This window comes from Chiloscyllium plagiosum, chromosome 5 (genome assembly GCF_004010195.1).
Source record: "Chiloscyllium plagiosum isolate BGI_BamShark_2017 chromosome 5, ASM401019v2, whole genome shotgun sequence".
Lineage (NCBI taxonomy): Eukaryota > Metazoa > Chordata > Chondrichthyes > Orectolobiformes > Hemiscylliidae > Chiloscyllium > Chiloscyllium plagiosum.
In genome coordinates, this window is record NC_057714.1 from 47089133 (window position 1) to 47105005 (window position 15873).

The 15873-nt window shown below is 36.0% G+C and overlaps 1 protein-coding gene across 3 annotated transcripts in view; it reads right to left on the bottom strand.

The window, feature by feature from the left end:
- Positions 1-2227: 2227 nt before the first annotated feature.
- The window catches only part of sema5a (sema domain, seven thrombospondin repeats (type 1 and type 1-like), transmembrane domain (TM) and short cytoplasmic domain, (semaphorin) 5A), a 293417-nt gene continuing 279771 nt past the window's right edge, over positions 2228-15873 (bottom strand). For all 3 annotated transcript variants that reach the window (XM_043689990.1, XM_043689989.1, XM_043689988.1), the window contains 4 exons: positions 14088-14243; positions 8113-8157; positions 7800-8011; positions 2228-6646 (listed from right to left, as the gene is read on the bottom strand). In XM_043689990.1, coding sequence (XP_043545925.1) covers positions 6527-6646; positions 7800-8011; positions 8113-8157; positions 14088-14243 — 533 coding nt within the window. In that variant the 3' untranslated portion in view covers positions 2228-6526. The remainder of the gene's footprint in view (positions 6647-7799; positions 8012-8112; positions 8158-14087; positions 14244-15873) is intronic.

The following is a 15873-nucleotide window of genomic DNA, read 5'->3' on the forward strand; positions in this document are numbered from 1 at the left end:
TGTTAATGATAGCAAAAAGCTTTTCATTGTGCTTCGGTACACGTGATAATAAATTAAATTCAAATTCAATTGATGATACATGTCATGTTTGTGGAAATTGGCCAACAGGTTTGAGAATTAAAAAGTATACCAAAAGTTGCAAATGTTCTGATCATTTTACATGACTATGTTTTCTTCAATATTCATGGCATCATGCCTCTTCTCTCAAAAATTGAGAGGTTTCTGAATTTACACATTAACTGCCCTTTGTACCGACTGCAACATTGAGTCTTGCATAAGCAATCTTTGAATGATATAATAGTTATGAATGCAATACCAATCAATTTGTTTGCAATTGTAGCTGAATAAAATGAGTTGCATGTCTTCAGATGGTAAATTGGTGTTAGGGATTTTATATATGTCAAATTTTAATTTAGTCTCAACTCAAATTCGCACTTCTCACCCAATCATCTGTTTTCACATTAATAAGTAGGCATGCTAAGATGATGCCATACCCTGAGTCCTCAATGTCCCACTGATCATATTGATGCCAGCTCACTCTCAGTGGGAGATCATTGGACTATTGAAGGCTTCTGTCCATTCTGAGGATCCTCAGACATCTGGGAATAGTTTTTAAAGGCTGTTTTTGAACCTTTCATTAGGACGTTGAGGCAGCCCAAAGGTCTCCCCATGTTTGAGCAGAGCTTACCTCTCTTAGTGGGGCTGCCAAATAGACATCGCTGCAGTCTTTTCCGTGTTTCTGTTCTGCCCACCAGGACTGATTGTCCACTTTGTGGAAGTTCCTTATTGCCATTGCACTATTAACTTAAGGGATCATGATCCAAAAATCATCTGAAAGCCTCAAAATGTTATAAGTGCAGTTGATTCTGGCCCACGTATCAGAGCACCAATAAAACAAACTCTTTTATTCCTATTCTTTTGTCTACATTCTAACCAGTTACTGATGCATGTCACAAGGGTGGCACGGTGGCACAGTGGTTAGCACTGCTGCCTCATAGCGCCAGAGACCCGGGTTCAATTCCTGCCCCAGGCGACTGACTGTGTGGAGTTTGCATGTTCTCCCTGTGTCTGCATGGGTTTCCTCCGGGTGCTCCGGTTTCCTCCCACAGTCCAAAGATGTGCAGGGCCAGGTGAATTGGCCATACTAAAGTGTTAGGTAAGGGGTAAATGTAGGGGTATGGGTGGGTTTCGCTTTGGCGGGTCGGTGTGGACTTGTTGGGCCGAAGGGCCTGTTTCCACACTGTAACGTAATCTAATCTAATCTAAAAGGTTACCTCCAATTCTGCGTGTTCACACTTTTGCTGTCATCAGCATTTTGTTAAGAATTTTGTACACGTACCTTTACTTGAAAAAGTATAGAAAATTATTCTAAAATCTAGAGTACTGTTAGGTAGCTAGCATTCAAAAACAGAAATTACTGGAGAAACTCAGCAGATCTGGCAGTATCTGTGGAAAGAAAACAGAGTTAACATTTCAAATCCAGTGACCCTTCTTCAGAGCTTTTCTGAATTTCTGCTGTTGTGTTTTAGACCATCAGCACATCTTTTGTTTTGTTTTAATTTTTAGCACTGTTATCCTTTGACATCCACATTTCATTTCTTTCACATCTGTCTGCTTCTTGCTCATGAGACAATGATATATATTTACAAACATTTTTATTTCTGATGGTCACAAATGTTTTTTGTTGAAGAAACAGATTATTTACACTGAGCTAAAGTACAAAAATATAATACAATTATTTTACATTATGAGGACCTGCTGAAAAACACTGAATACATATTACATCGTACATAAATCACACTCGATGGACAGAGTATTTACCATTTTTCAGCAAAATTTTCCAGTCACCCAAAGTTCTTTAAATATAGCTCTCATGGTATCTATTCGGGGAAAAACTATTTCCTTACTCAATTCCTTCCCCCAGCTACCTGTTGGGTCTCTGCTGCTTTAACCATTAATGAATTTCCTTGCTTAGCTGGGAAGGTGAGTTGTCAATGCCTTAGTTGGAGAGTACATCTGCAAGATAGGGTTATATCTAGAATCATCACCCAAGAGTTGGATTTGGCCACTCCACACTGCCTGATTCAGTATTCTGGCACCGAGTTAGCAAACTTCACCCACATACGAGAAATCAAGCTAAAAACAAACATCATTATTACGATTCTAAAATAACCTTTATGAATACTGTCACCTGATGCTCAATTGTTGCAACTGCTAGGGTGAAAACAATCTAGTGTCTTTTCCAAGGGAGTTTTTATATTGGAATATTACATCTGAAAAACAGCACAGCGCCCTTTCATATGAACTTGTTGTTGCTTTTGCTCTAATCTTTTTTCTTCGAAGATCTGTTCTAATCTCAGTGCATTGTCTGTTCATTAGTGGCTTTGTTTCTGAACTGTCAAAGAAAATGATAGCTCATTTGACATTTGAGAAACAGGTTGCTTGAAATTGAAAACTATGACTTTTGGAACAAAAGCTTTGGATTCTGATCATTTTTCTTTTGAAAATGTGATTTCAACACAACATTAGCATTCTTTTGATGCTATGGAAATTTACCGGTATTTAGAATTTTATCGTCAGACTGCTAGTAATTGTTATGATTTCAAATCAGTCAATCTGAACAAAGGCACCAAAAGCGTTATTTTTGGTATGCTCATTATGTCCACACAAACTGTAAACTGGTTAGATTTTTCTCCAATATATTTTAACATTAATGCTGTCACTCCTAAAAGCAAAACTTCCAGTGTCAGTCACAAAGTGATGGCTTAATATACACCCCTGTCCAATTTCACTTTCTACTGACATCAGCTTTCTCCTACCAGCTTAATGTGCAATGCTGAAAGCTAACTTAGCCCACGAAGTAACATACCATTTTCCACTTAAAGTTCTAATAATAACCTGAGCACAGGACAGCTAATGTAGCACATTTTATTTGTAGATAATTAAATATCCATAACAAAAGAGTTCTAACCAAGAAAAATGTGTGACATTAGAAAGCAATTGTAAATCTGTTGTTCAGTGGGAACATGAGAAAATCTGAAATCACTGTTCCAATATATTCAGGCAATTGCAGCTATAACATTTGATGGAATTAAAATTATAATTAATTTAATCTAATTGTGGCCCTAATTAAAGATAGATTAAAGAGTTGCCTCAAAATTAGTCACATACAGCCACCAATAATAATTGTCAACACCTTAAGGTTTGGCAGGACATAATGCCATATCCATGGATTTAAATATTTACATGTGTGGCATTTCAAGCAGAAATGCCTCTGTCCAACCCCTACCAATAGCTTCCATGAGCGTCAACTCATTAGATGACTACTTGCCCCAGCAAGAATTCTCCAAAAATATCTATAGGCGCTTTCTTCATTTACACAGAAACCATAGTACTTACAATGGTTAACTTAATGATAACATTTAATGAGGGGTAAAAATTAAGATAAAAATCGAATTGATTGGTGACAGGAAACTTCCTGAATTTAAAATATTAAATAGACATTTAAAAGAATATTAAAAACTTTTAAAAATAACATTTGCTCAGTCAATTAATCATGTTCTCCCTACTTTCATCCACATTATTGTTACCTTTGTATCACATCCTTCTGTACAATCTTTAGCCTTTTGTAACAGCTGTTCATGTAAAATTATCCTGAAGCTATTTATACATCTTAAAATGTGAAAAATTAGCATCTAAAAGTTCTTAGTCATATTAATGGGAATTAAACTCCTGTTTATTTTAGTAAAAAATAAACTTCTTACTTAGTAACACTAATGAAATTGTAGGAATACACAACTCTGAAATGTCATTTCTAGGAATGTTTTAGCAAGCAGATGTTAAATAAGATTGAAGCAAATATTCTTTTGTCTTCTATTAATAAATTTTACCCCCACTGATGCCAATATTTTCCTTAGGAATTCTGACAAGTATTAACTAGGTCTCACTAAAATATCAAAACTAAAATTTTCCTTCTGCATCAAAACGCACCACAGTGAGATAACTAATTTGTCTAGTTTACTTCAGCATCTATAAAGGTTTGAATTCCCTCTTTTAGTTTAGAAATATTACTGACTCATGTCTAATTCACTCGTAATGAATGATGCTGTAATGAACCTGAGAATGTAGGACTTTGAAGGATGCCAACATCACAGATTGGTTCAGAACAGGAAGGCCTTTCAGCCATTAACTTTGTCTCACTCAATATTACTAAAACCATATACTAGCTGCTGACTACTTTCTGCATAAAAGGATTGTTTTGGCATTTGACCTAAATTTCACCTTTTCCAGAACACCTTTACTCCCACCCCCAATCACCCTGAAACTCACAAATCTTGGACAAAATTCACCTTGCTGCCTTGTTTTTTGTTTAAGGCTATTTGCAGGTTAATTGTGTTCCTGTGCACTGTATAAGGGCTAGATGGTCGACTTGGCCCATACAGATAGATTTTAGAAACTGCTGCTAATAATAAAATTTAATGAGAATTGAGGTGTACATTGGGAAAATGTGTGGAGGTCATCACTCCCAGGCACAGTTTTCTTTCTTTATTAAAATGTACAGGTCTCACTAATGTCTGAGGCTACTTCTAATACACCTCCCACTGCATGCTTGGAGTGCTACTTTCTAACATTTACTTCAATGTTAAAAAACCATTTAACCATGACACTACATAAACCATGCCAATAGTAAAGCTAAAAATAGATTGTTGAAGCTGCAGTTGTCGCAGCAGAAGAGTACAATCAATGCAGATCACTTTTTTCAAATACACTTCCATCAGTTACACTTTCAAGTATTCAAAGACTGATGAAAAATAAAACCATAAATTTTAGAAATTCACATGCTGCTCAACCAACATACAGAAGAGAAAAAGGTAGTTTAGAGATAGATTAGTATTCTAGGATGTGACTTTTCTTAATTTTAGAATGCAATTTTATTAATGGATTGTTGCCGAAGGAGGTCAAGAAATGTTACTGTCTGAACTTGTAACGAAATTGCCCATTTTATCCCCTTTTGCACTGCAGCATTTTTAGGGAGGAAAATACCATAACATATATGTATTTCTGTTACAGTGAGAAAAATAAACAGCAACCTGTTTCAATTGCTGCTGTAATTATGCTTTTCAAATTATGACAAATAGCTTAGATTTTGATATGTGGCAGCATGTTGCCTAATACTTTCATATAAAATATCCATATGAATTATTGAAAACATTTATTAATCCAATTAAAATAAACATGTAACAAATTGCACTAATGTATGGGACTGTGATGTGAATGCTTTAAGTAGTGTTAATAGGAGAAAGCAAACATTCGCAAATGGTCAAATATCCTAGATAGTGGATGATGAATGCCAAATGATATCTTGTGGTTTTCAACATCAGGTAATTCATTTGTTAAAGGAACTGAATCTTACAACCTGCTCTTGGCAAAATAACAGCAAACAGCTGAGAGCAGCCTTACGAATCTCAACAATCAAGCAGAAAATAACTTTAACTATTGTAATATATCATATGCAAAAGACTTCAGTTGTGAGAAACCGTTCAAATCTGCAATTAACAAAGGAACTAAACATACAAAGCAACAACAGGATAAATTAACAGTTTAAATCCTGCAAAAACTGCAAGTATTCACAGCTGATGGGCTCTGTACAAAAGCCATTGTTTTTCAAAATTGCTGTTAATAATGCTGTTGACAGTGGGGCATTGAGTTGCCTAATGAGCTAAACATACCTAGTTAATCATTTGTACTATTCATATGTTCAGTCAATTATTTACAGTTTTGTAAATCTCACACTGAAAATATTTCATGATTGTCTGAATTTTCAAACAGCAAAGGTAAACTGGTCAATAAGTATACAACAGACAATGGAGATTACCTAGGAAAAAAAGTAACACAAAGATGCACTTAAGGTCTACCTTCTAACTATCTTGAAAGTAATGTAAAAAAACAGATTCTGCTCTACAAGTTGCAGTTGGCTGGGTCTTTGGAATGGCACGAAGTGACGGACAGTCAATACAGTTGAATATTCCTGACCACATACAACATAAAATGCAACAGTCTCATTGGGGCAGCTCTGCAAGTCACTCAGTAACTCGATTTGTTAGGACTTGATTCCCAGCCCTATATCACTTACATCTGTGTTGAGTTTTACTTTTCAAATATTCTCATTGCTTTAGTATATAATTGAATAGGACTGGTGAAAACACAAACACACAAAATTCATTAAATGACGATCTTCTGTCCACAGGCACTGTTTGTGTTTCTTTAGTCACTGTGAGATAAACTTCTTTAATAGAAGGTACAGTCCTTAGTTCTAGCACAGCAGAACAGAACAACTAAATTCCAACTTAGCTGGAATCCATTTCTGTGTTTGATCCTTTCAAGTGTTGTCATTGGTGTTTAAGTTTTAGACAGGCAAAAGGTAGGAACGAAAGTTGGTAGGTATTAGTGCAGTCTCATCTCCAATCCAGAATGAAAACAGGGATCTTTAATCAGTAGACTAGTCTGCTTTGAGCAATTTACCAATCTAATAGTCATCGTACATATTGAAGTCTGTGAAATAGGTATTGGAAAAGGACTTTGCATGAAGATGTGGATTGAAGTATTTATTTCGTTCCTCAAGGATTAAATTGTTTTTGTTGAAAGCCTGGAAAATAAAGATATTACTTATTAATACATCTATAAATATTATATCATTTACTATATCAAACTTCCTGGGGTTTCAGCTTTAACTCTTGAAATGACTGCACTGTTCACAACCAGAAATTCAGTTTTCAATCTTGGTGCTGAAGCAGATCTGGAAGGCAAGTGGCTTTGCTCAAGGTATAAAGGCACATGAAATTTCGGGACCAGCCCTAACTATCTGTTCATGGCTAAAGTGATCCACCAAATGTATTGCTACCATAGAGTTGAGCTTACACATACTAAATTGTAGACTCTTTCAAAATCCCTTTGTTTATGATCAATCTTATCGCCTGCATAATCCCTGCATCTCATCATCACTACCAACTGATTAATGAACAGTAATCTAGTAAAACAGATTGATATCTAAAAATAATTCTCTTCATTTCTCTAATAATTACAGGAAGAAGAATTTTTAACTTCAACCATCTGAGACATAATGTGGCAGAGTAGAGAGATCATTCATCATTTTAGAATTTGTCTGACTTTCAAAGCATTCATTTCCATGGCATGTTAACATAAACGCGAGATAACAGGAAGCTGATTGGTTCTGCCACATTACTATCCAGGTAGTGAAGTTAAAAATTACTGCCATGGTACTATAAAGAACTATTTTAGGCAGAAGTTGAATCAAGCTTCCTGCAAAAGATGTTATTAGAGTTTTCGGTGCTGCTGTTAAGTTTTGCAAAACATTTCCAATCAAATGATTTTCTTATCAGGATGAAATGCATATTTTAGTTTTTTAAAAAAAAATCACCTCTTCTGCTTCATTGCTACCAATCTACAAGCATATGGCTTTAGTAATGCAGGTTGCAATTGGTATCTGGTTTGTTAATTAGGAGAAAGACAAGCATTTTCCCATTTTGTTCATGGTGGTTTTCATGCTTAAGAATTTCTGATAAACCTACCTGCTCCAGTAATTCTAATATTATTATGTTATTTTTTAACCTCATGTTAATAGAAAAATGTTGACATTAGCTGGTAAGTTTCACAGACTCTACTTTTTAGTAGAGTCCACTTGTCTACTTGTTTAATTATACTTGTTTAGTTATGTGACAATATATATACTAGACAACAGTAATAAATTCAACTTATGTTTTAAAGTTATAATGTCCTACCTTAATGGCTTCCACCGAATCATATTTATCAAGTTTATTGACATGGTTTGTGATGTTCGTGTTGAGGGGAACTGCAGAAATTGGATGGATGACAGTGGCATCATGGGACTGCCGTTGATATCGCTGGCAATAGGTATATACAAGTAATGTTAAAAGACAGCCTAAGATGGAGCAGCTTAATCCCACTGCAATCATATGGAACATGTTGAATTCTGCAAAGAATTTCAGAAACAGGGAAATAAATACTCATTACATAAGTGTGAACTTAGTCAAGAATCTTCATCAAATGCAGGATTAGAGAATCAACACTTACCACCACATCTTCTGTCACCCAAGCTGGACTTAGCAATATGCACTTCTAAGGGAATAATTTTTTTAAAAAAGAAGTTTATGTTAATTAAAATGCTTACTGAAAATTTGAGTAAAGAAAATGTTTTGGAATATTGTCAACTCTCGTAAGTTTATTTAATTGAGCCATAGAATCATAAGACCTAAACCTTGACCTATGTCAACCCACTGATCCCAAACAGGCAGCTGGTGAAACATTGCTCGCAACATTCGAAATTGTAGTGTGGATCTTTGGGCAACATCACCACTCCTGTTCATTCTCCAATGACACTTTTTAAAATGAAAGAATTTACTTAATATAGTGCCTTTCACAATCTTAGGATGTTCTAGAATGGTTTACAGCCAATCAAATACGTATAAACTGTAGCAATATTGTAACTTGGGTAAACATGGCAACCAATTTGCTCACAGCAAAATACTTCAACCATCTGTGAGGCTGTGGTTTTAAGATAAATTATTTTGTCCTTATTTTGAAGAGAGGTTGTAAGGCAGAGGTGCTGAGCAGTTTACCAAAACCAATAGAATAAGTAGATTGTGAGGCCTTGGAATTTCTTTTAAGTTGGAACAATAGAAGCAGCCTGGATGGTTGTGGTGGGTGTGGCCAGCTGTCACAGACCAGGATTTCTAGATTTTCCATAGTTTTTAGGCTTAGCTTTAAGCAACAGGTGCTGTTGTCTTGAAGAAATGGAAGCTATTTTCCCTCTCTTGATTACAGCCAAAAGCTGGAGGTTCTCTTCATAGTCTGCTAGATTGCAGTTTTTCTGAATTTGCCTTTTTGCCGAAGAGTGTGTTTATGGGATGTTACTATATTGGAACTGTTAATTAGTAATAGTTACTGTATCCCTTATTTTGTTACATTTTCCAGTAGAGTTAAGTTATCCTAAAGTCTTCTTTCTTTGGTCGTATTTTAACTGTAGTGTTTAAATAAACTATGTTTTGCTTAATGTTGAGTAATTTGACCAGTTGCATTGCATCTGAAACATGGCATGTCACATTTGCCTTTAAAATAAGAAAAAAGTTAGGATCTAGGCTATTTCTTAAAATATTTGGAGGATGCCTGGTTTGGTCCATAACACATCAATGAGATTGTGACAACATGATTTTATTTTTATAGATGTTGGTTATGGCACAACTATTGGCCCATGCAAACTTTGGGAAAAAAAAGTCTTGTTTAAATACTGCTGAAGTAGGAATGAGGGAGGTTAACATTAGTAGATTTAAGATTTATGTGCATGATAATCTTTGTTACAGTTATTCATTAAAGCTCAGACAAGGAAGTTGAGTTACCCTTGGAAACTAGCAGACCCAAGGCTGGAGGTTGAGATAATAGCGAGCCAACATGGAGTTCAGACTTATGAATGTGGTGCTGGAAAATTCTCAGATAGCAAAGATAAGCTTTTTCCTTACATATGCTCACATAAAATATTTTCTGCTTAAACCATGCAGATTCCAGGGTGATTATTTTTACAACACAGCATTGGGACCTTTTACATCTTGAGGTCTAAATATGAGGACATTAGGAGAGAACAAATTTGGGCTTGGCTGTGGTAGGCTGCTCAAACAATCTGGTGGCAGTGCTAACTGAGAAGGTGCACACATCAACAGTAGTCATTTAGATGTGGTTTGTGAATATAATATTGTATCCCAACAAGACATGAACACAGTTGGGAAGGGAGCAAATCAGTGGTAAAGCTGCCAAGAAAATAAAACTAGACCAGGAACCTAACACTAAGTAAATGTTATTTTATGGTTTTCATTCTCTAATGCACATTTACTAATAATTTGTTTTTGTTTTTAAAGAGTTTCACCAGAAAAAAAAGTATAACTAGCAATGCATATCCTTCTTTGCAGAACGGGTGTTCCATGACTGTACGAAACTTGATTTATTTTGTCATCATGAATTAATTTGTTGGTGTATGGTTACAAATAAAGATTACTGAGTACAGAGTTATGAGTTGTAATTCACTGAAATAGCAAAACAATTGTTCATAACCAGGTTGGCTGAATCAGTGTTTGCCAAGTTACAATTAACCTGAGCCAAGTAAAGATATATTTACACTAGAAATGTATTTGTGTCGGGTTTGAACTGATGTGGATTACACTGCAGTCACTTGAGAGTATTGATTTTAATGATCAGCAGCATTACTATGTAGTTAATTCAACATTAACAGAGATATGAAAATGAAAAATTCTCGAAATCACAGCAGGTCACAGAGCTCTGGTGAAGAGTCACCTAGATTTGAACTATTAGTTAGCTCTGACAAGTGGTGTTCCACAAGGCTCAGTGTTAGGACCACAGCTTTTCACTTTATACATTAATGATCGAAATTAATGTATTAATACATTAATGAAAGAACTGAGGGCATTCTGGCTAATTGCAGACAATACAAAGATAGATAGAGGGAGATGAAGTATTGAGGAGGTGGGGAGGCTGCAGAAGGATTTGGATAGGTTAGGAGAGTGGGCAAAGAAGTGGCCTTTGGTAAGAAGAATAGTAGCATGATCTATTTTCTAAAAGGGGAGAAAATTCAGAAGTCTGAAGTGCAAAGAGACTTGGGAGTTTTAGTCCAGCACTCTCTCTGGATAAGTTTGCAGGTTGAGTCAGTAGTTAGGAAGGCAAATGAAATGATGGCATTTACTTTGAGAGGACTTGAATATAAAAGCAGGGATGTACTTTTGGAGCTCTATAAGGTTCTGGTAAGACCACATTTAGAGTATTTGTGCACAATTTTGAGCCCCATATCTCAGGAAGGATGTACTGGCCCTACAATGGGTTCAGAGGAGGTTCACAAGAATGGTCTCAGGAATGAAACGCTTAACATATTAGGCACGTTTGAGGACTCTGCGTCTATACTTGGTGGAGTTTAGCAGAATGAGGGGGGATTTAATTGAAACTTACAGAATAATGAATGGCCCAGACAGAGTGGATGTTGGGAAGATATTTCCATTGGCAAGACAGACGTACCCAAGGGCACAGTGTTAGAGTAAAGAGAAGACCTCATAGAACTGAGATAATGAGCAACTTCTTCTGTCAGAGAGTGGTGAATCTATGAAATTCATTGCCACAGAAGGGTATGGAGGCTAGGTCATTGAGTATATTTAAGACTAAGATAGATAGGTTCTTGAGTATCAATGGGATCAAGGGTTACAGGGATAAAGTGGGAGAATGCTGTTGAGAAACTTATTGGCCATGACTGAATGGCAGAGCAAACTCGATGGGCTGAATGGCCTAATTTCTTCACCTATGTCTTATGGTCTCTCTCCAAGGGTGCTGCCTGACCCACTGTGATTTCCAGCATTTTGTTTTCAGTACAGATTTCAGCATCTCCGGTAATTTGCTCCAATATTAATGAGATATCTCTGCCCTGCTAGTGTTCTCATTTGCACTTGTATGGATAGATTGCCAGATTTAACTGAAGATGATATTATTGTATGTAGATAAATGGAACAGGTGATTGGATGCCTGATGCTGTTTCCTCTTTCTGTGTAGCTGCAGTATTTTTCTTGTTTCTTCATTCTTCCTTTACATTGTCCTCTGGATTTCAAATTAAATGCCATCTACTAGTTTAAGTAAAATATAAAAAAAAAATCTTGGTTTCCATATTGGCTAATGAAGAACCACTTCAATCCTTGTATCTGTGAATCCTGATTTCTGTATTCCAAATCTTTGTCTGTCTGCAGTAAAATTACCCACACAACAAAATGTGTATTTGTATATACCACATGATCGTTTGCTTGTAGTACACTACACAGGTGAGCGTTTCTGAACTCTGCTCTTAAAGTAACCACAAATTACTTTAGTAGGAAGTCGAAATTTCTTGTCCACATTTCTTGTCTGAAGTGATACCCAGCTATTTCTCAACTTCTCTCCACCATATCATGGCTATAATCAGAATTCAGCACCATAGTAGCAGCAGATGGGTAGGTCTTAGGAGAAGGCTTTGCTGTGAACCAGTATTATTCTTTACTCAGATTTGGTTAAATACCAAATTTTAACAACTTTATTTTTTAAAAAATTGTTTTCAGGGTGGAGTAAAGAGCAAGAGCATTAAATGCCAAACGTAATTCATTGAAAAAGTGTTTTGGGTAATTCATTGTCAGGATATTTGTGTCACTGCCCTTTCATGCCCATCCCTAGTTCTCTTGAGAAGATGGTGATGGTGTTCCCGCTCAGTGAACATTTCAGCATGTGTTAATGATACCTTCAGGCATCGGTTGGCAAGGAATAAAAACAGATCATGCTAGAAATACTTCTCAAGACAGGCAGTAACCGTGGAGAGAATCAGAGTTATCATTATCAACGCTGACTTGACCAGAGTTCATGGGTTAACACTGACCTGAAACATTATGTTCGCTCTCTTTGTAAACTCTCTCTTTGCTCCTCTCTTTTTTCACTTTCCCTCTGAATTTTCTCCATTCAGTCTGGTTTGCACTTGTACTACAGCCTCATGTTAAGCACTCATCATACACTGCTTTTATGCTTCCACCTTAGTCACAGTCCTAACTCTGGCTTTGCTTGCTTTATGTTTTTCTTATTCTGAATATACCTTGACTGTGTCTGTATCTGAACCATCTTCACTTCTTTATGATACTTTGTGACCAATGTTCTTGATATGTTCCCCAGCAGCTGCTTCATTCATTTGACCTATCCCATCAGCCAGAATTTCCAGAGAGAAATAAATCAAAACTAGGTGAAAAGTTCTTCATGCCTGACTGAGTTTCAGTACTTGTTGATAAAATGTTAATTTTCTCTCAGACTGTCTTTGTTTATCTCACGTTGGTTTTCACGAGCTTGTCTCAATCTGGTCAGGTTGACGCTGTGACCATTTGAAGTCAGTATTTTTTCATTTCAAAAATCCTTTTCAGTCCATTGAAATCTCAGATAATCCAGTCAGATAACAAGTTTAAAGTTGATTTTTTTACCACTATTGTGCCAATATGGAATGTATAAACTTGACTAAGACTTCTGATTCAAAACAGACCACCTGAGTTCAGCACACATAAGAGTTAATTGTGTATTCTGATCTGATACATTCACACAAATTTTTCGACCAATTTGCACATAATCTTTCTAACCATTTGGTCAAAACCATTTGAAGCTTCAGTGTTAACACCCAATGCATGTTTCAAGTTATCAACATAGAATTTGAAAATTACCCCTGTAATGTCAGCTAACAATCTAGTGCAGAACTGTGGTAGAGTTGCATTGTTGGCGGTGATATAATTCGTAATACTAATATGCTGCCTGAAGGTTCAGACTAATAAGCAATTGGATTGTATAGTGTAATTTGAACTGTAGGAAATTTTCACCAGACAAACACTATTGATTGTGTCTCATTGCAGCTTTGTATAGTACTGAAAGAGTAATTCAAAGGCTTGGACTAATGATCACCAGACTATCAGCCTACATCAGCAAAGGGTCCAGACAAAATCAATACAATTAGACTTAAGAAACAAGAGGAATGTCATTACATACCAATTACTAGAAAAGGTACAGAGGAGCAAATGTTATGGAAATTAGAGTGCAAAAACTAAGCCTTGAATTTTCAATCTCGTGAGGAGATTACAGCCAGGGAAAGTTCAGCTTTGAAAACCAAATTCCTGAAAAAAACTTCCCCTGATGTTCAGGTTTTCATTTCATGATTTTGGGTGTGAATGGAAGTGAATTGGGTTCTGAAAATTAAAGTAATCAGAATATTTGCTGGTTGCATATTCTGAAGTAGTACACAGACTATGGTGTAAAGGAAAATTGAGTGAGTATAAATGCGAAGGAGGAGATGGTCTGTTTTGTATACTTGCCAAAAGTGAATTTCACCTCTCAAATTTTAGACAGTTCAGAATGATACCATCATTCAACATTAACAGAGAAGGCATTACAAAATATTTATGAGCTTTGTCTGCAGTAAACCCTAATCAGTTCTATTCAATGAGAATACATACCAGGAATGAAGTTGTTATCAAAGACACAGGTTCGGCTCTCACTGCTATTCTCAGAGCACTGGTAACCAACAGGAAATAAGATTTTACAGTGACGAGTGCGGTGCTGTGAACCTGAGACCTCACATTCTGACCACACGGACCACTCTGACCAATTATCTGTATTAAAAAATAAAAATTGTCAGCACTCTCTCAGGATGAACACAATGTCTTCAAAAGTACAATAATTAATCATAATTTGAGTATTGAAGTTGTGAAACCTTTGTCTTCAAGCATCTTCAGGTATCCCGCCTTTTTATGACTGAACAAAGTGGAAAAGACTTAAGATAGGTTTAGGGTTATGCTTTCACAAGCAAGAATAGGAATTGAAATAATACAGATGAATGTATGAATTTGGAGCAGTAATAAGTCAATCAGCAGCTCAAAGCCTACTCCGCCATTCACTATAATCATGGTTTATCTGACAACTCCATATTCCTGCTTAAACACCTTAATGTTTCAATCAAAGCAGTAATTGCTGATGAAAATCAACAGGTCCGCCAGCATCAGTGGTAACAGAAACAAAGTTAATGTTCCACTGCCAGTGACCCTTCTTCAGAAACTTAATTTTTCGCCCACTTAAAAAGAATCTATTTACTTCTAACTTAAAAAATATTCAAAGACTTGGCTTCCATATTTTTGAATCTGCTTTTTTAAGGAAAAGAACTCCAAATTACAATATTGTAAAAGATGATCCCTTTAAAGACTGCTGGACACGATTAAACACAGTCATCATGGTTTCATGAAGAGGAAATCTTGCTTGACAAATTTATTAGAATTCTTTGAGATGGTAACAAGCTGGCTAAAGAGATGCAGTGGATGTAATACATTTGGATTTTTCAGACGTGTTTGATAAGATATCATAATAACAGCCATGGTGTTGGAGGTAGTATATTAATATGAATAGAGGATTGACTAATGAACAGAAAACACAGAGTTAGGATAACAGGATGCATTTTCAGAATGGCGAGCCTTGACTAGTGAAATAAGGGTCAGTGCTGGTACTAGAATTGTTTACAATATATATTAATGATTTGAATGAGGAGATTGAATATGCTATAGCCCAGTTTTCAGATGACATAAAAACAGGTGCGAAGGCAAGTGGTGAGGTTGACACAAAGAGGTTGCAGAAAGATACGGGTTAAATCAGTACGCAAAAGTTTATCAGATTAAATATAACATGGGAAAATGTGATGTCATGCATTTTGGCAGAAAGAATAGGAGCTAAAGACAACTTAAGTGGAGAAAGACTGCAGAAAGCTACAGAACAAAGGGATATGAGATTCCCCTTGCATGAATCACAAGAATCCAGCATCCAAGTTGAACAGGCAATACAAAAGGGAAATGGAATGTTGGCTTTTCTTACAAAGGGAATGGAGAATTAAAGTAGGGATGTTTTCCTAAAACTAAACAAAGCACCACTCAGGCCACAGCTGGAATACTGTGAGCAGTTTTTGGCCTGTTAGTTAAGGAAAAATATACTGGCATTGGAAGTAGTCCAGAGAAGGAGTACACAGTTAATAGTAGGTAAATGAGGAGAAGTTGAGGAGTTTGGCCTGTACTATGAAATACATAATATGATAACTTATATAGATACAATATGATTCAATTTGATTCTTTCTGCCAATCTAGACTATTTCATTTTTTTCCCACATTATACTCTACTTTCCAGTTCTTTGTCCACTCACTTAACCAATCTACAAAGGAACCTTGATTATCCGGCATTCGATTATCCAAATTTCGGATCATC